We start from the raw sequence: 20744 nt of genomic DNA, 5'->3' as shown, positions 1-20744 counted from the left end.
CTCGGTCTCTTCTTGAGGTCGGAATGAGTCTTTCCTCACTTCAAGTGATCGTACAACCATTGGAGTACTTAATGAATGTGCTTTGTCCATGTAAAATTGTTTCAAGATTTTCTCAGTGTAGGCAGATTGATGGATGAAGACCCCGTCTGCTAAATGTTCAATTTGTAGACCAAGACAAAGTTTTGTCTTTCTAAGGTCTTTCATCTCAAATTTTTTCTTTAGATATTCAATTGCCTTTTGGACCTCTTCTGGAGTTCCAATGAGATTAATGTCATCAACATAAACAACAAGAATAACAAACCCTGATGTTGTTTTCTTAATAAAAATACAAGAACAAATGACATCATTTATATAATCTTGTTTTATCAAGTACTCACTGAGGCAATTATACCACATTTATTTTTAAGTTACTATTTGATTCATTTATTTTTATTCATATATATTTAGTACTAACACTTTTACTAAGTGTCTTTACAGGTACCCGAAGTCGCTTCTCATCGAAGCTATTCGAATAAANATTTTTTTCGTTGGTCCTTGTGTGTTAGAAGACAACAAGAGGATCTTGAGTTGTCCTTGGAATCAAGCAACTCAAATATGCATGTAAGATATTGGCTTTTAAAACTTCATCTCAAGTTACAAAAATGTGTAAGTTTTTGTAGACACTTATCATGGTCTCTTCATATGCTATTATAATAAGTTGGGATTCAAGCTTTTTCTTTTTATATCGTTGAGCTTATCATGTGTATGTTTGAGGTTTTTAAAAGTTTCATAACTGAATAAACCATTTTCTAGCAATTAAAAGTAATTGATTTGTCACTTGTCAGTTTATCACTACTTATTGATAAGTAAGTATCTAACTTCTTGATTTCTTTGTTAGATAGGGAGTTAATTATTTACTTGAGTGATACCTCCAAATCCTTTTTAATGGAGTAACTATATTTAAATTGAGCAATACTTTCTGCAGTTGCACTATTGAAATTTACATCTACTATTTCTTCCCTTTTTAATGAAAGAGGAGCTGCTTTGTTGGTGGAAACTGCATATTAGACTAACAAAATGGATTACACTACTGTGCGTCAATATGTAATTTTTTGATATACTGTGAACTCTTGTCTATAGCTTTTCAGTTTTTCTTTCTTTTTCCCTTGTTGTCCATTCCAGTGTATAAGAGTCTGATATGGCAGAAATAACATATTTGTATAGGTACACTGCTAGAGTTAGAGCTAAAAGCATACAGAAGAAACATTGTAATAGCTTGAAATTAACTTAATCATTTCAAAATTTCTCCAGATATCAAATAAATCAGGTTTTGATGTCGAAACCCCAAATTTATTTTATTCATCAAAAAAGTTGATTAATAATCAGATGATGTAGAATCTATATAAGACATGTTATTAAAATATGTAGACCTAAAAAGTTCTAAATCATATTTGTCTTTATTTTCTGATTTTGTTATATCTAGATACTACAACATGTACATCTGAGAAGAATGCTTAAATTATCAATTTTAGAGCAACTTGATAGCTGTTACACTTCTAATTTGTAACTTTTGTAAACATAGATTGAATGGATAACTGAAAATGGTGGACTTTTATTTGAATAACATGAATAAAATACTAATGTAAATACTTAAATTTAACGTGGTAATCCAACTTCCTTGGAATCATTTCCTTACAGATAGCTATTCGAATAAGAAAACAATTAGTTGATAGTCTCTTCAACCTCAGCTTATTAGCAACCGAAAGAAAAATAATAATTAAAAAGCATAGATAAGGATAGTTTATTCAAAAAAAAAGTTGAACCCTTTTCTCTCTGATTCACTTTTTAGAGGATTATGAATAATTTTTTTGATGCCCAAAACAACATAAAATAACTATCTTTTTCTGTTTTTCTGCGGTTATATCATCTGGCCCTCTTTCATTCTCCAAGATCCAGGCTTACCCCGGTGAGTGTTGGTTGGATTTTTGAAGTTCTAGCTTAATATTTATGGGTGTAGATATATGTGTTGTATAGATGTAAATCTCTATTCCTGTATTGATAAATTGGAAGAAATTTTGGCGCATTGATTCGAGAGAAGAGGAGACAGTTGACAGAGATGTCAGAGGTTTTTTGTGAGGAGTGTGTGACAGAACCACTTGAGTTTAGTTCCAACAAGAACATGTTAGATGTTGTATTTGATAGTGTCGACCTTCTTCAAAAGAGTTCACAACGGAGGACGACAGTAATGTGGACAGGCCTTGATGCCATTTAGTTCATTAACCTTCTTCACAGGTTGGTTATTTTTTGCTTTCTTTATTGTTCCTATTCCTCGTGATTTCAATTCTTCTCTTATCATTGGTCTTATACTTCTCAACACTTCCCCTCATGCTAGGAAGTGAGAAGATATTGAACACTCCTAGCTTGAAACTGAGATGTTGAAGTTTCATTTTTGTGAACCCTTTAGTGAGTAGATGAGCTGGTTGATCTTGTGTAAGAATGTACTTTTTAGACACTAGACCTTGTGTGATCTTTTCTCTTATAAATGACAATCAATCTCAATACAATGTGTTTGGTTCTCTCATGATATTGGATTAGCTGCAAGTTTTATAGCAGCCTTTATAAGTAATGAAATCTACATTGTTTTATTACAAAATTGTCTTCAGCTTCTATACATATACATATAAATGATTTGGAATAGTTTAAATTCATTTATGTTTTACAATCCCCTATAAAAGCCTTAGCTGTTTTTGTTATTGATGGGTAAAAAATTAGAGGTTGCTTCATTTGTTAGTATTGTGTGCAAGTGTAACTAATTCATAAATATGGTCTACTGATGTACACTTTGCTTACCCTAATTCTTCTCTTTTACTTTTCTTATGATTGTATATATAGATAATAATAGAGCTTCAACTGCATTGGTGTGTAGAAAGTCCATCATATAAAATTGGCAAAATTGATATGCGGCATGATATCTAACTACTTAATGACGAGACTTAACCATATAGTGTTCCAAGATATTTAATACTACATATACACATCTACATGTTGTTCTGGGGCGGTCATGACAATTTCCTACAAAAGATTAGGATATGTTTGTGGTGAAGGCTTTGTTTCTTAGTCAGCTATATATATCGAGGGAGTTTGTGACTTTAATATCTCCATTTAAAGCTTAATCTAATTTTCATATCAACATGTGAGCACATCTAATTCAAGATGGAGAATTAAGGATGAGAAAGGCTGGATTAAAGTCTTTTAATGGGCACACTTATTATGGTATTTGTTCTATTTCAAGGGCATTAAGAGAAAGGTGAGGTAAAAAGATTATTTTCTTTTTACCTTTCTATTGTTTTAGGATATGATTCTTATATCTACTGATTTTATTGATATTAATATTTAAAAACAACTTTGTTGCTCTGATCGGGTGAATTCTTTGGACATCTGCAACAACAACAACATCAATTGCTCCTCAATCCTAGATTAGGCTGCTAGCATATATCTTAAATGATTTTATTACTAACTACTTATGAAATGTCTCTTAGTCTTGGCATTAATTTGATTATATTAAACCATTGATGTTGTAGCGCACTTCAAATATGGACACCAGAATTGAAGTTCACTGCTATCTTTCTCTGTAATTCCTAGCGCTGTCGTTAATGGACTGGTCAATTTTTCTATATTGTCGCAATATGCGGAAATATGAGGTAAGATCCATGTTCGACATCTCTGTTTCATGTCATTTGTTCAACTTCTTTAGGGTTAATTTGTCTGCCTTCACACACTTGCTCCTAGAGTCATTTACATGAGCTATTTCTCTTTCTTCCGATGACATAGCTTCTATCTTTGAAATTTCTCCAATCATTGGTCTTCCCATGCAGTGTTAAACAATTGAGGTGAGTATCTCCTCTCTGCTATTTGATTTCATTTGTTTTTCTTTTGTCTTTTGTGTCGGTCAGTTCTGCCGCCTTCATTGCTCTAATCAGATTCAGAATTTTGAGTACGATAAAATATAGAAAATTTAATATAAAACTCAATTAATAATTATTGATATGGGGACTTATACCTCTTCACAGGAAAGGAATAGAACATTAAGTGGTATTGAATTTCTGACGGATTTTGCAGGAGTGACATTAGTTCTGGAGAAAGTGATAGGAAATTTGTATCAAATTTCTTGTTCTTTGTTTTATTTAATAGGTTTGGTCTCTTGCAATCATCGATTTGCTAATCTCTATTATCTGTAAGACAGCTAAGACATGTATTATGTATCGATCATTGTTTATGACATGCTCAACTGACTTGATTACTTGAAGTTTCGTATCATTGAAATATATGATTTGTAATGTTGTAAAAAGATATATTCTAGGCTTATGTTTACAAAATCAAATTTCTCCACTTTTCAGTTTCATGTTGTGGCATTAGAATTTATGTTCCTTAATCTCCTGAGGTTTCTTCACCATTTATTGGATCCTAGCTTTGACAAGCTTTCAATGATAAAATTTGAAATTTCCAAGGTAAAATAAGCCTGAAAACTTTTCTTTTTCTCATGTCTGGTACATACTCTACGATATATATATCTCTTTTTAGATATTGATCAGTTCATAGATATGTCGATGTGATTACTGTGATAGTATCCCAGGAACCATGCTTGTCATTATTAGACCTCTATTTGAAAGTATGACTTGCAATATATGAAGTAATCAAATAGTTTATATAGCTTTCTTACTCTTAATGCTTTGAATATTGTTTTGAGAAATGGATTTTGGGCCTAACTCAACTCCAAAAGCTAGCTCTTGAGGGAGATAGCACAATTCGCACAATTCCATATAAGGAGACCACTCATCTCTTTTTCTATTCGATGTGGGACTCTTCAAACTCCCATCTCACGTCCAATATTTAATATGGGGCCCAACATCAACAAGAGCCCTGCTTTGATACCATATAAAATTAGGTTTTGGGCTTAACTTACACCTCAAAAGCTAGCTCGAAGGAAGAATTGTTCAAGCCTTGTGAGAATCTCATTAATGGTTAATGTGAGACTTTCTTCATTCTTCAATTCAATATAATGAATAGATCTGAGGTAATATTTCCATAACAAAAAATAATGCATTTTCAAATGGAGCTGCATTAGAGTTCTTGTACTTCTTGAAAACATGTTGGTACACAAATGAACCTTACATTTGGGATGAGACATTGTACAAAAACTGAAGTGAAATCTTTAGCTTTAAGAAAGGAAATTATGTTCAATAGATGAAGATGGACATAAGACTTGGAAAACTGCAAAATACATACATTATATAAACATAAAAATGTTAACGTTTTCAAGTATTTTTAGACAATAAAGAGTGATAATCAAAAGAAGAAAAATTTATATGTTTTAAAATATTTTGCAGGAAAATTGAGACATGGTTAAACCAACAAATCATGTCAATTCTGGAGATGGTCCTGACTACAATATTGAAGTCATTGATGTTTATGATATTGTGTTGTGCAAATTAAATTGAACGTAACTAACTAACTGATCGGCAATGCAGTGATAAATGATGAGAAAAATACCAAAGGGATGTGTGGGTGTTTCAGCTAATAATGCCTTCATTTCAGATGAAACCTCATATCTAATCCTGAGATTCTACAACTTTTCATACATGCGATTACACAATCAGACGATTGCAATGTGGCTGTAGGTGCGGTTAGAACTGATATTGATTGTCTGTGTTTGTACCTTATCATTAACTTGAGCTAATTTGCGCAACACTTCCGAAAGGTTAGCTGGCTCTCAATTTTATTCCTATTCATTTCATTTGTAAATATTGTTGTTGAAGCTTCTTTCATTTCATTTTAATTTCATTGTTGTCTCGTAGTATGTACAAGATGGAAAGTGCCATTTTCTTCAAGACAGATTTGTTGTTTTGAAGCAAATATTCAGTATAAAGTCGCTCCTCCAAATTTAAATTATGCAGGTGTAATAAAATCTGGTAGGCTCAACCTTGCAAAACAACAATGACCTTGCTCTATTTTTGATTCTCTTCCTTCACAAGCCAAATAGTTGGTAACCTATATAGGATGAAAATGTACATCACGGAGAATCAAATTTATTGCATAGACGACTCTTGTATGATGTTAAGCGATTGCATAGTCTCATCCACTTCAACTTTAGTTATGTCACCCTTAGTTCTTTTAATTCTAATTAACTGTATGGATTGACTTTAAAAAAATAGGTTTCAAGTAAAAAATAGAAAGTCAAATTGAAATGATTTTTAAGTCAAAAAATAAAAAGTAGAGAGAGATCAACTTTTGTTTTTTTGACTTATTTTTTAGCTTATTTTAAGTCATTTTTGACATTGCCAAAAACTTCCTAACTTATTTTAAATCATTTTAAGTTATTTTTTATATTTGTCAAACACTTTTAGAAATCAAAAACTGATTTAAAAGTAAGTTTGACCAACTTTTAAGTCAATCTAAACACCCTCTAAGTTTTAAACCTAATGTTTGAAAAACGAAGGTTGTTTTTATTTATAATAAAAAGGATAGTACTCAGTTGATATCCAATTAAAAATTCTACTATATTATAAAAGAGAGTTTAGGCCCAAATATAATATATAATATTCAAGATTGAGACTTTTCCCAATCTTGAATATTATATATTATATTTATTATATAGTAGAACTTGGGCATAAACTCCCTTTTAAAATAATATAGAATATATATATCTCACAAATGGAAATGTCCCAATTAAGGAAGCAACATATATCATTTACAAATGACTTAAAAAGCTTTAACATATTTAAAAACTATATAATAAAATAGGTTGACTCTCAGAATTCTATCATGCTCACATATATTGGGACAGAAAAAATAACACATATCATTTTAATATTACCAAAAAGTATTATAAATAATAATAATTAACAACTTAAAATATCTGAAATACATTTTAAAAGGGTTAATTTTGTAATTTTATCCATATCACCTAAATTAGGACAAAGTGACCAGTAATGTACATTATTTCAAAGTTACATAAAAATATTATAAATCACAATAATTAATAACTTCAAACATTTTTTTTAAAAAAATATGAAAATTTGGATGACTCTCCAAATTTCATTTGTGTCACATAAATTGAGACAACAAAAATAACATATATTGGGTCCATTTTAATTTATTTGTCTTATTTTTTTATTTTATTTTTATTTAAAAATTGCGTAAAAATACTATAAATCATGATAATTGACAACATAAAATATGTTTTGAAAAGAAATACAAAAAATTCCACTGATTCTTAAAGTGAATCTATCGTAAACTATAAATCATGATAATTGACAACATAAAATATTTCAAAAATGTTGTATGTGGGTAGTCTTATTATGCCTTAAATAGCGTCAAAGAAAGTACAGGTTTGTGATAAAAAAATTATTCCTTTATCCACGCAAACAATCGTTTCAAAAACTCGATTATTAGCCCCAGAATATACCATTTATATTATTGGGCCCGTGCATAGCACGGGCAACATTATCTAGTAAATTAAAGATTATATTAGATGTTTTAGTGTGCTATAATTTGTGTTCAAATATATTTAAACGTCCTAAAATATTTACAATTTATAATGATAATTTGAAAATTTTCCTTTCAGGCAATCTGAGTTCATTTCCTTTGATACTTAAGGAGTTAAGCTCATGAATATTTGTCTTCCATTGAAGTTTACAATTTATAAATAATGATTAAGCCATTGATTGATATTTGTAAATATTAAGCTTCATTATTTGAAATACTGGTGAAATTATTTTTAAAAATATTTAAGAAATAAGTTCAAATAATTATTTTTCACTCACAAAATTTTATCAACACTTTTTTCAAGAGAAATTTACTACTATGTCATTATATAAGTGCATGCAATATTGAAATACTTATTTACATCTTCAAATTTAAATATACTTTTTCCTTTTACCTTCAACCAAATATTGGTCAAGCGCTTGATAACATTTATTAGTTAAAAAATTAATTGAATTAAAAATATATGAGCAAGTGATAGATTTACGTAAGGTGTTAAAAATGAGCTCAAATATAATTAATTTGTTCAACTCGTCCATAATTTTAAGGGTTTGGGCTTAAGATAATTTGAATTAGGTTCAATTTCAACTCATTCAAGTTTTAACCCATTTTAAGCTAATTGTCCCCAATTTAATCTCTAATTTCAACTCGTTTTAAGACTCTTTATTTGCATTGGTATAATGTATGTTCCTATATTAAAGGTATGAATTACTATTTATTTTATATCTTTTAGGATTTATCCATCAATTTGTCACGTTTTTTTTAAAAAATTTCTTGAGTTGAAATTCACATTGTGCTTATAAAAATTAATTAACTTGTTAAAATTATTAAGATTAAGTGGGTCACGACCCAATCCGAATTTTAGCCCATTTCGGCTCAAAGTAAACATGAATGAGTCACGATCCAATTCAATTTCTATTTCAACACATTTTACTATCTCCAATTTTATCTCAACCCATCCATTTAATACCTCTAGATTTACACGATTCAATAGAAGACTATGATTTTTGTACTTTTTTTTTTATTAAGATTCCACCATTCTATTTTAATTAGAACTTTCCGAGGGACGTACAAGATGTTGCATATTATTCATACCATCACTAATGTGGAGATTTTCTCAACGGCGAGTGTTGATATACAGAATGACACGTTAAATCTATGATACGCAAGAGAATTTATATATATATATATATATATATTAATTTTTTTCCACTAAATTTACGATTTATTAGAGAATTATTTTTTTCTAGAGAAGGAAGAGCTTATTAAGTAGAACGAAGAGAACTCCTTTATTCATAGGAAAAATAGCTTGGTCCGAAAGTTAAGTTTCTAGTTTTTCTCCAAAGAAACATACAAAATAGACATTCACTATAATACAAATATATTTATGACAAACTTATTATAATTTCTATTGTTTTTTCGTTAATCTTAGCACAACAACTCAATAATTATTTGATATTTTGAATAGTGAAATAAGAATTTGAATTAGACGAATTAATCTTTCGTGTATACATTACTTATACAACCGCGTGCACTTGCGTGTGCTTGGACACAACACTCGTGAAGATTGACCCTTGTGGTCTAAGATTATCAAACATTAGGCATCTTTGCAAGTTGAAATCCTATTAAAGCATGTGTGATTTCTCTCCCTCTCCAATTACACCAACAAAATGTAAATTGGTGCCATCCTTGATCCTCTTAATGGAATTCTCAAACTCTTTTACTGAAATTCTCCACTGGTTCTTCTAAAATGGATAACAGACAGAAACCAGCAACTGATGTTGAAGTTTTGAGTTCCCGTGTCAATTTCCATGGCCACTTTTCATGTGTTGCCCTCTCTGCATTGTCTAATAGTGCGGTAATCTTATCAAATGGAAGATAGCTCAGGAAACTCCTCCTGTAAAAATACTGTGTCCTGACCAAATGTATTTGCCAATTCCCTACTTTGAGGCAAGTGTTGAGACTTGAAATCTTCTCATACCTTTGGTTATGTACTTCCACATGGAGAAATGAGATGTTTGCCCACCTGCATGGCTTTGTTTCCCATATTTTGCTCCAATAATCAGTCTCCAGTACACGCGTCACTTACATGATGATTACTGAATCGCCAGATTCCTTACCCCCGGGGTTCCCTTGCTATTGATCAACTTTGCCTTCGCACTTCCGAGTTCTGTCAACCTGCTTCAAGATCTTGCTAGGAAATTGGAGAGAATGACATCTGATATGTAGGAATATTGTAAATGTTAATAATGTCAACCAACCATCTATATACATATTGCTCCACCGGGTACCTAGCCTTTCTTTTCATTCTACTATTCCTTGCCACACTTGAGTTGTTTTATATCTAGCTCCCAGTGCCAACCCCAGATAAGTTTCGGAAATGATGTTAGTTTTTCACACTAGAAGCACATCCACTTCTTCAAAGTTTTGCAGATTAGTTACTGGTACTTTCCGCATGTCTAATATGCAACCTACTGCCCTTCAAATGATGGGAGGAGTCACTTCTGTATTAGTGTCTTCCTATTTAGTGGACCAATCAATAGTCTCATTCATCATCCTCCCACAAGTCTAATGTTTTTCAGAACTAGCCACATGTAGATCAGCAAAAACTGCAGGCAAAAATGAATCCAATCCAGACTTCTTTACCATATGATTCCGCAATCTTATTCTCCCTCCTTGGGTGTGTAGAAAAATCCCGGTAAGCCATTTAAAACAATACAAACTACAGAACGAGACACAGCAGAGATAGTGCCACTCCCACTTTTGTCATCAAAAGAACCATCCGTCCAAACCATGGCATGGATAAGTAAGAACCATGCCCTAGACCATCCAATATGTGAAAGGGAACATAGTTACAAACATGACTGCTCTGACTTGTGAAGCCAATGCTCTAGTTGTTGAGACTAAACCTGCAGGGAGAACTCATACTTCTCCACTGCTCAACGTTACCATGAACCTGAAAAAACATAAATATGAGCAAGATAAAAACACAAAGAAGTGATCCTCCATTTTGTCTGCACTATGCTGTTAGGTGAGTTAGATCATGATGAACAATGCCAGAGAAACTGGTGGACACAACTCAATGAAACATCTCCAGGGTAGTCATAAATTTGGCAGACACCTTCACATATTACCCTGTTGGTAAAAGGCATTAGACACTTATTCACAGAGTAGCATTCAAAATCTTTCCTTAGCAACAAAACTTCATGGATCATACTAAATCAGCTAACCAATTGAAATTACTAACACCTTGAACTAACAATAGCACCATAATTAAAAAGTTTATCTCAAAAAGATTAAAAAGTAAAAATTTAAGTCAGATAAAATGATCAAGATACTCTGAAGACTTATCATAAGTTATCATAAAGAGCATAAATAAACACAAATGAAGCTACTGTCCATTAGTCTTTCACCCTTGAGCAGCACTTAACCTTCACTACTCTTCTGCCGTTCCATAGAAATCATTCACTTTTGACAAGAAATCTGCTACAAGAGCCAGTTATTTCAAATACTAAAGAATACACATCTACTCTTCCTTGCCAAAAATCCAGAGCAGAAAAAATTGACAGGGAAAAAACATCAGCTACAGCCTACAGGTCATCCCTACCAAGGAGGCTTACCGGTACTTAAACAGAGCTTCTATATTTGCCTGTTCCTAACTTCTGTCTCTCTTATTAGTCCTGTCACAAGTTCTTTCCTCTTCCACAAGAGGGAGACGAAAGAAAGAAAAATTGCAGCTATTTCTTACTAACTTATAATTATTCAATATCCCTAATCAAATCTGACACTAATACCTTTACCTTTTAAAACTTCTTTCCTACAAGCCCAGTTAGATATTTCTATTGCTCAAAAATCAGGGAACTCCAGCTTTCATACATGCTTGCATTTGCAGCAAAACACACCGCACAATATCTTCCTCTCCTTTCTATGGTTGGAAGGTCCAAATAAGATTCGGAAAACTCTGCAATATGATAATGGGAGAGGTCATTCAGAACTTTCTTGATTAGCTTCAGTAATAAAAGCTCCTACGCATATCAGCATAAGTTTGTTGCAGGGACAAAAAATTGCAGAATTCAAAACAAAAAGAGAAGCCGTATTCCAAAATAAGTTATCCAATGAATTGGATTTGATCAGTATTGTCATAAATGTTGGAGGATGTAACAAACACAGTTACTGGGATTATAAGGAAGATGAAACTTGGGCTGACTTGTTGCAATGATCAAGCTGAAGAAGGATGAATCTTGTACTGAAAGATCAATACTGTATCTCAATTTGGAAGTCAAAGGTAGAAAATTCATAAAGAGATGAGAATGAATGACTCTCGAAAGAAACCTAAAGGAATACCAATAGGTAGAAAATAAGCAGAATATGCAGCTGAGACAGAGTGCACACTAACAGCAGTTTATCTTAGTCTATAAATCATTGTCAACAGAACTGGATTTGTGTAGTAATCGGCCTTGGCAGCAATCAATTCATTTTCTGGAATTCATCTTTATCCGGTCATTTTTTTGAAAAACAACTTCAATACTTAAAAAGAAGAGAGCATATTTAGATAAGAAAACAGAATTTATCATTGTGTATATATATGATTGAACAAATTATTGTGAGAATGGAAAGGATGAGAATATAATACGTAGAATAACCAACATAACAAAGTGACATATAGGAAATACTTCTGCAGAGTTCCCTAACTAAGAATGTATTTGCACCACGACTGGAGTTGAAAAGGCACTGATAAGAAGTCGGAAAATTTGGAATATACAAGTTAATACCATGAATGCAATTACAATACAAGGGGAACATGACAAATTCCCACTAACAAACGGAGTCTTTCACCACATCAGTTGATTAAGAAAACTAAAACTGGAAGCGAGACAAAAGTCCTATCAGCAAATGCACGAGTCTCATGATAAATTGAGATGAATCAGAAAGAGAAATCTTGCACTCTTAAGAAAATATCCACCCAAGACTAGAGACACAAATCAGCAATACCAATGTTCAAAACACAAATTGAAAAAAAAAAACTCCGACGATAATAGAACACCAAAGAACACTGGAAATTCGTTCAGTCTGGCAATAATAACCATTAGCCAATATGCGACAGTCCTGCCAAAAAACAAAAGCTAGACTCGATTCACATTCAGAGGTCAATTGTCTACATGATTGTTCACTTTATAGCTTTCAAAAGGTTATAGTTGGAACATATAAAATAGTTAGAAGTGCAGAACACCCAGAATTAGCATATTAGGAGCAGTGGGAATCACGTAAACATATATGAGAGTCATGATTTTTTAAGTACCTTAAAACAGTTTCCTCAAGGCACCTTTACCAATCAGAAGAGGAAACAGAAGACAAGTAGAGCGAAGCTTGGATTGTAGCAGAAGATAATTCCAGATAAAATTCCTAATGTAGATGCAGCTTCAAGAAAAAGTTAGCTCCTCTTCTTACAAAAAGGACCACTGGCTCTAAGTAAGCACTCTGGATACAAATCTGATGACAACCATATGCAGTAGTTTTCACAGGATGATATAATTTTGTTAGTAATACACAATCACAAAGCTCAAGAAATAATAATTATGCTCCATATTGCAGATGGCAAGTCTAACAGACACGGACACAAAACATTTACATATACGAACAAACTAACATACAATTCCAATCTAGATTCCTCAGCCAGACCTCCTGAGTACTCAAAATTCACCAACTTTTTTCTTTTGATAACCTTGGGTCCAGACCAGCTTGCCCACACCTGGACTAATTCCACGGGATACTTGCCTCCTCCCACCAGCAACAAGTACCAAATAACTTTGTCCACTAAGGCTAGAACAAATGCAAAGAAAGCATAAGGTGTTATTGTCTCAAAAAATCACCAACATATAGCAATAGGTATCCACAAGCTAGAACAGATACAAAGAAACCACCTAGTGTTTTTGTCTCAAAAATTCACCAACATATAATATAGGCATCAACAATTATTGGAGACATTACTCCACAAAACAACACAGAACAAATAATTCATCACTCTTAAAGATGAATTAGTTAAGTTCTCACTTCAATGATTTTGTGGTGCATATTGTAGGCTTAGTTCCGCAAGTTACTATGTTTTAATGATCGACAAAATTTATACAATTCAAGTTTAACTAGGCTTGGTTCAACATAAAGCGAGAATTTCAGTTAATCAAATTGTCTTTTGATAGATATATAAGAACTTGTTTAAAAGACCCTTTTGTGCCTTTATTCCGCACCACTACAAATATTAAACCCTCACGTTATTAATTCCACATCTACTATGTAATGTTAACCCATACACAACATGCATTGATTAACAATAAGTAACTTATTAGATAGCATTTGCAATCAAGGAAATATCCATCCTTGACAATTATTAGAGAGAGAAGATCATAAACTACCACGTAACAGCATGACAAACCCGATTTTATTTTTATTTCATAGAACAAGACCAAATGGACATGTATAAATAAGAGGAAAGACTTAAAATAGTCCATTATCTTTGAGTTTAGACTCAAAATGGTCCTATTTCTTTTTAGTGGAGCATTAATAGTCCTAATTCTTTAATAAAGTGGTGCATTTTCAGTCTCCATCTTAACCACAGTTAATTTTTTAATAGACCAGTGGGTTATGCACGTGCTTCTCATATGTTTCCCTCCAAACTTAAAGACTCTTACTATTGCAATGCCATTTGGGCTTCTCCTTTTGAAACATTAGTCTTCTTTCTTAGTTTTTCCCCTCTTTATCTCTAATCTCCAAATAACCCTAAAATCTGAAACCTGCATTATACTTTCTTCAATAATATAATCAAAGTTTGGAAGTTATAATATTTTTAAGGAGCAACAATGACAGAGAATCACCTTAATTTATGGTAAGTACGATTTTATTTTAAATTCTTTTAATCAAATCCCACTATCCCAAAAAATAATTCAACACAAGAAGCACGTTTATGAATAAATATATACATAAAGATGTCGCTTTGTAACTTTGTTAATATTTTAGAAGTTTTATGACTTAATCAATGCCCCTGAAATTTATACTTTTTGTTATTTGCTTTAATATTAATATCATGTTGTATATGTATTATTTCTGTTCATTAGAATATATTTTTTGCTATTTTAGAATCGATGGCAGATACGTTATTTTTCAGTATCAAAATACACCACGGAGGAGTTATGAAACGTACTCCAGAAAAGCATTATGTTGAGGGCAACATAGACTATATTGATTATGTTAATGCAAACAAATTGGACCTTGATGAGTTTAAGAAGATGGCAGAGATTTGTGGATACTTAAAGAATTCAATAACTTTTTGGCATAGATGTGGAAGATCTGGTCATAGATGGAGGTTGGTGTCTACAGATAATGAAGCCCATGCTGTTCGCAAAAACATCCCAAATGACAACATGATCGAAATTTACTTCGAACACTTGGATTCATATTTCAATATAGAAGATATGACTTCTATACATAGCTCAAATGCTGCAGATAATAACAGACAACAACTTGTTCAGGAAAATCCATTGGCAAATGATTTCAGTGACTCGGAAGTTGAGTTAACTGACGGCTTACTTGTTGATAAACATGAAAAGACTGCACAATACATAGTGGATGAATGGGAGATCCTTAGTATCGAAGCACAGAGAAAGATGACAGCCCCAGAAGGAGAGTCTGATTGTGTTGATTCTACGGACACAAAAAGTTTGCATAGTGATTCTGAAAATGAGATCTTGAACTTTCCTACATTCAATCCACAAACAGATGGAGACAATCCAATTTTAGCTCTAGAATGTGTTTTTGAAAGCAAGAAAGATTTTAAAAGTGCAGTAGTTACTCATGAGATTAAGAATGGAAAGTATATCCAGTGGCTCAATAATGACAAAGAAAGAATGAAGGCAGTTTGTATACATTCAGAGTGCAAATGGGAAATCACAGCATGTAAAATGCAAAGGGATACATCTTTCCAGATTAGGAAGTACATTCCTATACATAATTGCAAGGAGTGGCATTATGATAATAGAAAAATAACAGCATCATTCATTGCAAGAAAATACCTCACAGAAATTAAATCAAACAGGACTTGGAGCTTAATTGATTTTAGAGATAGAGTAAGTGTAGATCTACGAGCTCATGTAACTTTATCTCAAGCCAAAAGAGCTAAGATGTTAGCTATTGCATTGATTGATGGTGATATCAAGGATCAATACAAAATGATGTGGGATTATTGTATTGAAATTGATAGGACAAATCCAGGTAGTACAATTCATATGAAGTTCACTGAGAATGAGATACCGAACAAGCCATACAAATTTCAAACGATATACATCTGTTTTGCTGCTTGTAAGCTAGCTTTCAAGGTAGGATGCAGAAAAATAATAGGCGTGTATGGTTGTTGGTTGAAGGGTCCAATGTATGGGACTCAACTGTTAACTGCTGTTGGAATTGATGGTAATAATAATATATTTCCCATTGCCTATGCAATTGTTGAGAAAGAAAGTAAAGAGTCGTGGGTTTGGTTTTTGAACTATTTGGCAGCTGATTTAGATGTAGATGAGACTGGTTGGACCTTTATGTCCGACAAACAAAAAGGTCTTATTGAAGCGTTTAATGAGGTTTTGCCATATGTCAGTCATAGATTTTGTGCGAGACATCTTCATAACAATTTTAAGAGAGCTGGTTTTGGTGGGTTCACATTAAAAAAAGCATTTTGGGCTGCTGCAAAGGCTACCACTGTAAAAGAATTTGATGCTTGCATGGTACGTATAAGAGAGTTAGATTCAAATGCTGCCGATTGGCTCAATGACAAAGAACCTAGCCAATGGTCAAGGTCTCATTTCTCTTCAGATGCCAAGTGTGATATTTTATTAAATAACATTTGTGAAGTGTTTAATAGCATGATCCTTGATGCTATAGACAAGCCTATTGTGACACTTTTGGAGAAATTGCGATATCTTCTCATGGCTAGAATGTTAGCTAATAGGGAGAAAGCGCATAAATGGAGTTCGAATGATGTTTGTCCAAAGATTAAGGATATTTTGCACAAAAATCAGACTACAGCGGGTGAGTATATTCCTAGAAAATCTAATCAATGGAATTATGAGATTATAGGAGCTACTATTCATGATAGTTGGGCTGTTGATTTGGAGAACAAAATATGTAGTTGTAGAAAATGGAGTATCATGGGAATTCCTTGCAAGCATGCTATTGCAGCAATTCGGGCGAAGAAGGATATCATTCTTGACTACGTGGATGATTGTTACAAAGTCGAAACATATAGAAGAATCTATGAACATGCAATTCTTCCGATAAATGGGCCACAAATGTGGGCTAAATCAACTAAAGTTCCTCCATTGCCTCCAACAATCGTAGGAAATAAAAAGAGAGGAAGAAAACAAAAGGCGAGAAGAAAGGAAGCTGATGAAGTTGGAGCAAGTCGAACAAAGATGAAAAGAAAGCAACAATCTCTAGACTGCAGCACATGCAACAAGCCTGGTCATAAAAAAAAACTTGCAAATATAATGTTGTGTCACAAGAGACTACTTCAGTTCGTCAAAAACTACCTGTACTACTATATCTTAACTATATCAGAATTGGTTTCTTATCGGATAATCTTAAACTAACACAATTTATATGTGAATTTATGATTCAGGTTAGAAGAAGACATGAAGAAGCGGGACAAGAAGAAACTAGACAAGAAGGAGCTGGACAAGAAAAAACAATTGGACAAGAAGAAGTAGTTGATATAAATTCTGGTTGGATATACTCTCAACAAACACAAAGTTAAAATGAATCACTGGTAATTTAGCTTATTTTGAGTGCTAATATGTGTTCTATGTTTATGGTAGTTTAGCCTTATCCAAGTGCTTATCTATGCATTTTTCAGGTGTTGATATCTCCTTTTTGGTGCTACTATATTGCTATCAGATTGTTGGTGGATATGATGCTGCAACTATATTGCATTCTCATGTGGTGTTCCTCTATTTCATTTTCAAGTGCTTTGTTCTCAAGTGTTGTATTGTTCTAAATTCGTAGGTGTTGCGGTGTTGTCAATATACTGTACTTTTGGAGTTATTTTTATGCATTTTCATGTGTTTTGAACTTTAAAATGATGTTATAGTTCTGTTTTTTTTCTGGTGTTGCTACTATGCTGCACTTCTTAGTGTTGTGTTGCAGCTATTGCTCTTTATTTTTTGGTATTTTGATATCTCTTTACCTCTAAAATCATGTTATCTTTGTGCCCTTCTAGTATGTTAGTGTCGTCTTCAACTTAACCATTCATTCAGAAGGTGCTAATACAAGTGAAAACTAAAATCTGAAATCAATCTAGGTGAATTGAAAATATATATTTTCTCCAGAAAAAGTATGAAACTTTATAGAATAAGTAGGCTCTCGGTTACCCTTCTTTCCTTTACTTTCGTTTATTCAGCGAGGAAAACTAATGAACCAAAATATAGTCTATGCAATTCTTATTTTCCTTCAAAATTGCCAGAAGCCCCAAATTACAGAAAGGAACAAAAACTAGAAATAGGAAGTAAAAGGGACCGAAGAACAGTAAAGGAGTTTCTCAGGTAAAGAAATTGGATTAAATGAACAAATATAAGAAAGAAATGAAGAAAACCCAATTAATTATCAGATTTAAATTCAGGTCACGTGCATAACCCACTGGTCTATTAAAAAACTAACTGTGGTTAAGATGGAGATTGAAAATGCACCACTTTATTAAAGAATCAGGACTATTAATGCTCCACTAAAAAGAAATAGGACTATTTTGAGTCTAAACTCAAAGATAATGGACTATTTTAAACCTTTTCTCAACAAGAGCCTACCTTGAAATGTGTTGTTTTTCCTTTTTCTTCAATTATATTACGACAGCTACACACACTAGAAATAAATGTGCAGAAAGCAGAGCACCCACCAAATAAAAGGGTCTAACACATATTTTGGTGTTGATGCATCAAGGGTGTATGTGAAAGGAGGTACCAGGAAGGAAGAGCAACCACTTGAAGTAGAGGTGTACAATCAGGGCATGTTCAAGATGGAGCTATGCAACAAATGCAAAGAAACAGGGGCACATCCATATGGAGAAGCCTGCCACCAATTTTCTCATGGCATTGAGGATCTTCTTCCTGTCATACGCCATCCGCTCTACAAGACAGAGGTATGCCGCATAGTCCTCAATGGTGATCCCTGTTCTTTCGGCTATCATTGCCACTTCTGCCACACATCCACTGACCAGGAGAAAGTCATGAGATCACTCAACAGTACTACCAGGTCTCTGTCTCTCCAGCGGTCAATCCTTCATTTGACAAACACTTAAAAATGATCAAACTAATAGGAAAGACTGTTTAGAACCCAGTAAAATAATTGGAACAATTGTGGAAAAAAAAAGTACACAAATTGAGAAATGTCTTTGTAACAACATACCCAATGAAACCCCACTAGGTGGGGTCTACGGAGACCTTACCACTACCTCATGGAGGTGATGAGGCTGTTTCCGAATCATTGCAAGTGCATCAAACGCAAGTAAAAGAAGAAGAAAACACTCACAATTGCATCACAAGTCAAGAGGATGGTGTTGTGATAAAGAGACTGGCTTGATTGCATAGTAGGTGAATAGTGTGTTATGAACACTGTGTCATCCTTTAGCGAGCTGTATTTGAATACTCATCATTGTTCTTCTCTTCTTTCTCTTTTGAGAAAGTTCCTCAGTGTTCTTTTATTTCTGTTTTTGTTAACGGCACATTTGTTGATACATAATGACACTTCTATATAGAAGTGTTCGTTTGTTTTGTCTCTTCCAAAGCTAGAGAAAGCCACTCCTTTGGTGATGATTAATTCCAACCATATTTCTTTCTTTTATATACAAGTTAAAATCATGCTCAAGTTGAAGCATAGTAACATCATGCACAGATAACTTCACGAATCAAGAAATCCACTACACTTCAATACCAAACTAATTGAGGCAGACTATTCAAAAGAATTTATCAAAAACAAATGCAGCAAAATGGTTCTATATTAACATAATCAGTTAAACACAGGTAACAGTAAATAATTGCAGGACAAATGCCCAACCAGTGGGAACTATTTGTTTTAACACCCACAAATGGCCAATACTATAATGTGTAATGCCAGCAATCCACAAGGAGGGACCAAATTACAATATAATAAAGGTAGATTTCATTGATTAGGAACAGCATTGTATTTTACATCATCCCATCAAAACTAGAATATAAGAAATAAAAAATTTTAGACAAACAAATCTTTTTATCGACTCTAATCAATTGAATGACAACCAAACCCTAATAACCAATTCTCAAAAATAACAAATTTTTAAGAGCTTGTAAACTTGGTAACAGCTTTAGTCCCTTCAGAAACAGCATGCTTAGCCAATTCACCAGGCAATACCAATCTAACAGCAGTTTGAATTTCCCTAGACGTAATGGTAGGTTTCTTATTGTACCTCGCAAGTTTAGATGATTCCTGAGCCAATTTCTCAAATATATCATTAATAAAACTGTTCATTATCCCCATCGCTTTGCTTGAAATTCCAATATCAGGATGCACTTGTTTCAGCACTTTGAATATATAGATCTTATACGTCTCGGAACTCTTCTTAACCTTCTTCTTCTTCTTTTCTCCAATACCAACACCAACATCCTTCGTCGGAAGCTTCTTTCCGGCTTTTGGCTTCTTCTCCGCCGGAGCTTTATCGTCGGAAGGCTTTTCCGATGCCGGATTCTTCTCGGCGGGCTTCTTTTCTGCCTTAGGAGCCATGGAATAGTGTAGAAATTTAGGAAGGATGAAATTTTTGTATGACGGGGAAGAAAGAGCGTGGGTTTGTAATTTATAGGTAATGGAAGTTGGTTCTGATTGGACAAGGGAGAGTGATGAGGATCGATGACGTGGATTGATCACGACCGTTGGATTTGGTTTGAAGATCAACGGCTAGTGGAGCTGTGCACGTGTAGATCATTTGTTACGGAAATAATGGCGTCTAAAGAGGGGGAGGAATGAGTAAAAACCGCTAGCTTTTTGGGTTGTTATAGTACAAAGAATTTGGTTTAAAGTTTTTTCTTCCAGTTTAGAAAAAAAATAAAAATTACATAATTATTTTTCTAATTTAATTTTATCGAATGTTGGACAAATATAGAGTCTATTTGGGGTAGATGAATTTAGATAACTTTTGTTTTTTAAGTAATAAGGGATTGTTTGGT

General features: G+C 33.1%; 2 protein-coding genes and 1 long non-coding RNA gene across 5 annotated transcripts in view; 1 reads left to right on the top strand and 2 right to left on the bottom strand.

Annotated features, from left to right (window-relative positions):
• Nucleotides 1-20744, bottom strand: part of LOC125875232 (probable serine/threonine-protein kinase PBL9) — a 1122098-nt gene that overhangs the window by 554559 nt on the left and 546795 nt on the right. The gene's annotated exons all lie outside the window — the stretch shown is intronic.
• LOC125875271 (uncharacterized) lies at nt 1802-5727 on the top strand. Its single transcript, XR_007447361.1, has 3 exons — nt 1802-2271; nt 3561-4487; nt 5367-5727. It is a non-coding gene; the product is annotated as an uncharacterized LOC125875271 (long non-coding RNA).
• Nucleotides 19687-20341, bottom strand: LOC125875253 (histone H2B.7-like). Its single transcript, XM_049556357.1, has one exon. It carries the CDS (start codon nt 20302-20304, stop codon nt 19861-19863), a length of 444 nt encoding a protein of 147 aa, XP_049412314.1. The 5' UTR covers nt 20305-20341; the 3' UTR covers nt 19687-19860.

The sequence above is a fragment of the Solanum stenotomum genome, chromosome 8 (assembly GCF_019186545.1).
Source record: "Solanum stenotomum isolate F172 chromosome 8, ASM1918654v1, whole genome shotgun sequence".
Lineage (NCBI taxonomy): Eukaryota > Viridiplantae > Streptophyta > Magnoliopsida > Solanales > Solanaceae > Solanum > Solanum stenotomum.
The sequence above is the reverse complement of the archived record's forward strand: the minus strand, read 5'-3'. Positions and strand labels throughout refer to the sequence as shown.

Coding starts and splice junctions, on each gene's coding strand:
- LOC125875253 (XM_049556357.1), bottom strand. CDS start 20,304: ATGGCTCCTAAGGCAGAAAAGAAGCCCGCCGAGAAGAATCCGGCATCG.